Source organism: Cebus imitator, unplaced genomic scaffold (genome assembly GCF_001604975.1).
Source record: "Cebus imitator isolate Cc_AM_T3 unplaced genomic scaffold, Cebus_imitator-1.0 Scaffold314, whole genome shotgun sequence".
In the NCBI taxonomy this organism is placed as follows: domain Eukaryota; kingdom Metazoa; phylum Chordata; class Mammalia; order Primates; family Cebidae; genus Cebus; species Cebus imitator.
Window position 1 is genome coordinate 1,888,344 of NW_016107629.1, and position 5,178 is coordinate 1,893,521.

Here is a 5,178-nt window from a genome sequence, read left to right on the forward strand (position 1 = left end):
AAAAAAAAAAAAAAAAAAAAGTCAGAAAACAACAGATATTGGCAAAGATGCAGAGAAAAGGAAACACTTATACACTGTTACTGGGAATGTATATTAGTATAAACTTTGTAGAGAATTTTTCTCAAATAACTAAAAGCAGAACTGTTATTCAATCCAGCAGTCCCACTTCTGAATATCTACCCAAAGGAAAAGAAATCATTACATAAAAAAGACACCTGTACTTTACATTTATTGCAGTATTGTTCACAATTGCAAAAACTTGAAATCAACCTAAGAGTCCATCAGTGGAGGATTTGATAAAGAAAATGCAGTATATGTACACACCATGGAATACTGCTCAGCCATAAAAAGTGAAATCATATCTTGCAGCTATGTAAATGGAACTGGAGGCCATTAACCTAAGTGAAATAGAAAGTCAAATACTACATGTACATGTTCTCACAAGTGTGAGCTAAACATTGAGCACATATGGACATACAGAATGGACTAATAGATGGTGGAGGCCATAAAAGGTGGGAGGGTGGGAAGGAGGTGAGTTGAAAAATTATCTGTTGGGTTTGTTCACTGACAGGTGATAGGTACACTAAAAGCCCAGACTTCACCATGACACAGTATATACATGTAAGAAATCTGCACTTGCACTCCCTAAATTATTTTTTAAATGATAAAGTAGGAAAGGGAAAAAAATTAATGTGTTCATTGATAAAATTACAAAATACACATAAACAAGGACAAACTGCCTATAATCTTGCCACCTCCCAGAAAAATTGAAGAGAGGTGCAATAATAAAGAGAATCACTGTTGGATATGCAAGTAAAATAAGCAAAAAGAAGTTAAGGGAGCCCTGTTTATTGTCCTTAATTGTAGAACTTAAGACACTGATATGATAATTTAGGGAGCCTTTTCATGATATATCAACATTTCAGATGTCTTGGAAAACATAATCAAGCATTAAAGTTCTTCTATGTATATTTATTGTGTTATGTGCAAATTTAAATTGAGTTAGTGAATTACTGTTAATCTATAACAATACTGTTAAAAGCCTTAGTTAAATTTTATTTTCCTCCTGATAGTTTTGGTTGAACTGTATTATTTCTTGGCTTTTACATTTCAGGAAAAAAATAAAAATGGTGATGGAGGAAGTGACCCAGAAACACAAAAAGAAAAAACTGTTCAGAAACAGAATTTATTAGGTTCAAATGAAGAAAAACCCAAAACTCTTAAAAAATCAAACCCTTATGGAGAATGGCAAGAAATTAGACAAGAGATTGAGTCTCAGTAAGTACCTGGAACTTTAATCCCACTGTTACTGCAAGTGATTTTGCATCCCAGTACTTCCATAAATTGTAGTAAGTAATTTCAAGGATGCTGTGCTTATTAACAGTATAGCTTGACTGGGTGAGGTGGATCACCTGAGGTCAGGATTTTGAGACCAGCCTGGGAAAAATAGCAAAACTTCCTCTCTACCAAAAACAAAAACAACAAAACTTAGCAGGGAATGGTGGCACACACCATGGTCCCAGCTACTAGAGATGCTGAGCGGGGAGGATCACTTGAGCCCAGGAGGTTGAGAGTGCAGTGAGCCGTGTTCACACCACTACATTTCAGCCTGGGCAACAGAGCGGGACCTTGTCTCAAAAAAAAAAAAAAAAATTTTTTTTTTCCGTAAAAACTTGGTAAGCAATGTTGCAGCAACTCTTTAAGTATTACTAAGCAAAGTACATTTCTATAGGATTCAGTGCTTCTGTTTAGTTTTATAATTTAAAACAGCCTATGATAACTAATAGCAAAGAAGGTCCTTGCTAGCCAGGCAAGTGCAGTGGCCCAAGCCTATAATCCCAGTACCTTGGGAGGCTGAGGCAGGAGGTTCACTTGAGCCCAGGAGTTGGAGGCTGCTATGAGCTATGATGGCACCACTGCACTCCAGCCTAGGAGACACAGCAAGACCCTGTCAAAAAGAAAAAGAAGATCTTTGGAATAAACTGCCTTCTGCAGGACACGATTCTCCAAATAGGATGATACATGGTTTTCAACAGGTTTTATGCTCTCAGCTACTTAGAGTTAAACCTAGCCATCTTTCTGGTTCATGTTCCAAAATCTCACGGAGGGGACTGAAGGGTGTGCTGTGACTAACTTGCTTTTTCATGGACCAGTTGACTGTCTGGGGAGTACAATACTGTGATAAGCTCTTTTTAATCAGGTGCTGATCTCAGGACCACTCAACTGATTATGTATAACTAATCATGTAGATGCTTGAAGGGCTAGTTCTTAGAAAAGGAGTGCTAAGCATACAGCTCCATTCAGTCTTCTACACAAGGAAAATGAGATCTTGACTCACTGCAACCTCTGTCTCCCAGGCTGAGGTGATCCTCTCACCTCAGCCGCTTGAGTAGCTGGGACTATAGGCGTATGCCACCATGCCTAGATAATTTTTTTTGTAGCAATGGGGTTTCACCATGTTGCCTAGGCACATCTCGAACTCCTGAGCTCAAGTGATCCTCCTGCCTCGGCCTCCCAAAGTGCTGGGATTATAAGCGTGGGCCACCGCACCCAGCCCCCTTACCCTTTACTTGTACTGCTTATATATAAGCCCAAGCATTTTCTTAGATAATGCATCCTTGGTGCAACAGGAACAAATTAATAGATAGAACTTCTCCTGGCATGTATCCATCTGAATTAGCGCTCAGTATCTTAAATAATATTGTAAAGTCAGTATTTTAAAATAGTTCCTACTCCAAAATGAGCAACTTCTAACGTATTATCATTAGAAAGGTGATCTTGGGGCATTGGTTATATGAAAACATTTGTCTTACCCTGTCAATTACTGGTTTTATATTAACTCTGTATTCCAGTGAGGAGGTAGATTTGGAACTTCCAAGCACTGAAAATGAGTATGTATCAACTTCAGAAGCTGACGGTGGTGGAGAACCCAAAGTGGTATTTAAAGAAAAAACAGTCACTTCTCTTGGAGTTGTGGCAGATGGAGTGGCCCCAGTCTTCAAAAAGAGAAGAACTGAAAATGGAAAATCTAGAAATTTAAGGCAACGAGGTGATGATCAATAGCTGCAAGAGAGCTTTTTGTATATGCTTTTAGGACAGAATGGAGATTTATACCTCTAAAGTTTATCTGTGTGTGTTTGTAAGTACTTTGATGCTAAAAATTTAGATTTATTCTAAATGTATTTTATGTGAATTAAAATAAATCTTTTTTCATGTGAAATTTATTTTGGTTCCTAAAATGGAAGCCTATCACATTGCATTGTAATACAGTGTATTATGTTCAGTGTCTAAAAACTGCTAATTATATCATAATTTAAGATGCTATGTATCTGTTATTTAAAACATGGAGAAACAGGGCCTTTATTGCATTTATATTCATATGAACATACTTATCAGCTGCATTAAAAATGCATTACTTTTGCACATTGATGTTAACTGTTGTCCAACAAATAAGTATCACTACATGAGAAGATTCACAGCCCAGTGGTGATTTGGTTCTGAGGCTGATGTTAGAAGGCTGATGTAAAAAGTGTATGCATCTTGGCTTACCTTACTCAATTTAAGGTCAAAGGCCAACAACCAGGAGCAGCTCAGGTACTTCGGATGTGCTTAATATGGAGTGAAAACTGGGCCAGAGATGGAAATGTATATTTGCCCCAGTTCACTTCAAAGCAGCAAACGTTGTTTAAGCAAAGTTCAAAAAAAACTTTGAACCAGGCATTGTGTTAGGAATCCAGGGATAAAGATGAATGAAATATATTTCTACAGGAGTTCATATTCTAGCATATTCCTTTTTTCCCCCAGTCATGCGCTCTTTTTAACAGCCTTATGTGTACTAGAAAAGATTTTTTTAAGGTTTATGTAAGGTCTCTGGCTTCAGTAAGTTTTTAGTTTTAAATTAGTAATTTCTCACTTTCTGTCTGGTTAAAATTTCTTAAAAAGTAAAATTTTCTTATTTAATCCACTTAGTAGTTACCTTTTACTTTTCAAATTCATAAAATTATATTTCTCATAAACTGTATAGTATTTAACTTTTGGTAGTTAATACTTGTCTTTTTAAGATTACTAGTGTACATGTAAAAAATAATAGCTTATTAAAAACTTTGTCAAAGAGTAAGTTTTGTTTTTATTCTAATTCCAGTCAGAGTCATCTTAGCATTAGTGAGATAGTATTTGGAGATTTGTCTTCGCATTTTTTGAGTCTACTTTTTGAGTATTTTATTAACGTGAAAGGCTAAACTTTCCCTTTCATTGGGAAGAGATATTTTGTAATTCTTGGTAGCCCATTCGTCATCTAGCTGAGCAGTGCATTTTGGGATTTCACTTTTCTCAGTTGGAAAAAATTAATGGACTGTAAATGGACTCCTATACTTTACCCACATTTAAACAATCTGGTTTTAAGGATTGCTCAGAAGAGACTTGATAATAACAAACAGCAATATTTTAGTAAGTCAAGTATTGAAAAATAGTAATATTCTGTCTGCTTTGGAGGAATAGAGAGCATATCAGCTTTCAACTTTCTTGGATTTTTTTTAAGTATTTGATATTTCCACTATTACCTTTATATATATATATATGTATGTAGATCATGAAAGTAATTTTGAAAATAAATATAAAAATCCAAATAATAAGAGAAATAAGTTTTTAAAAATCTCAGTAATCTCTCATCCGCCCTTCATGACCACTGTGGGATTTTCCATTTTTTTCGTGTTAACGCTGTGGGTATATGGGTAACCCTCATGACATCTGGACCTATGAGGTCCACTCTCTGGATGAAACCATATTCAAAGAAACATGATCCAAACAACCAAAAGTTTTTTGTTTGTTTGTTTTTAAATGCAGTTTTTATACATTCTGAGAACTGAACTAGGGGAATCAACCCTACCAGATATTTATGTATTAAAAATCTATAAGATACAATCAAGACAGGGAATGGTGGCTCATGCCTGCAATCCCAGAATTTTGGGAGGCCAAGGAAGTGAGATTGCTTGAGACCAGCCTGGACAATATGGCAAAACCCCATCTTTACTAAAAAAAAATACGAACAATTAGTTTGACATGGTGGCGTGTGTCTGTGGTCCCAGCTACTCAGGAGGCTGAGATGGGAGAATCATATGGTCCCGAGAAATCAAGGCTACCTGTGAGTCATGATCATGCCACTGCACTCCAGCATGGGCA

General features: G+C 36.3%; 1 protein-coding gene across 1 annotated transcript in view; it reads left to right on the forward strand.

The window, feature by feature from the left end:
- WBP4 (WW domain binding protein 4) overlaps nt 1–4,113 on the forward strand; it is a 19,934-nt gene extending 15,821 nt beyond the window's left edge. The window contains exons 9-10 of the mRNA XM_017503763.2: nt 1,115–1,278; nt 2,853–4,113. Coding sequence (XP_017359252.1) covers nt 1,115–1,278; nt 2,853–3,063 — 375 coding nt within the window. The 3' untranslated portion in view covers nt 3,064–4,113. The remainder of the gene's footprint in view (nt 1–1,114; nt 1,279–2,852) is intronic.
- Nucleotides 4,114–5,178: the final 1,065 nt, after the last annotated feature.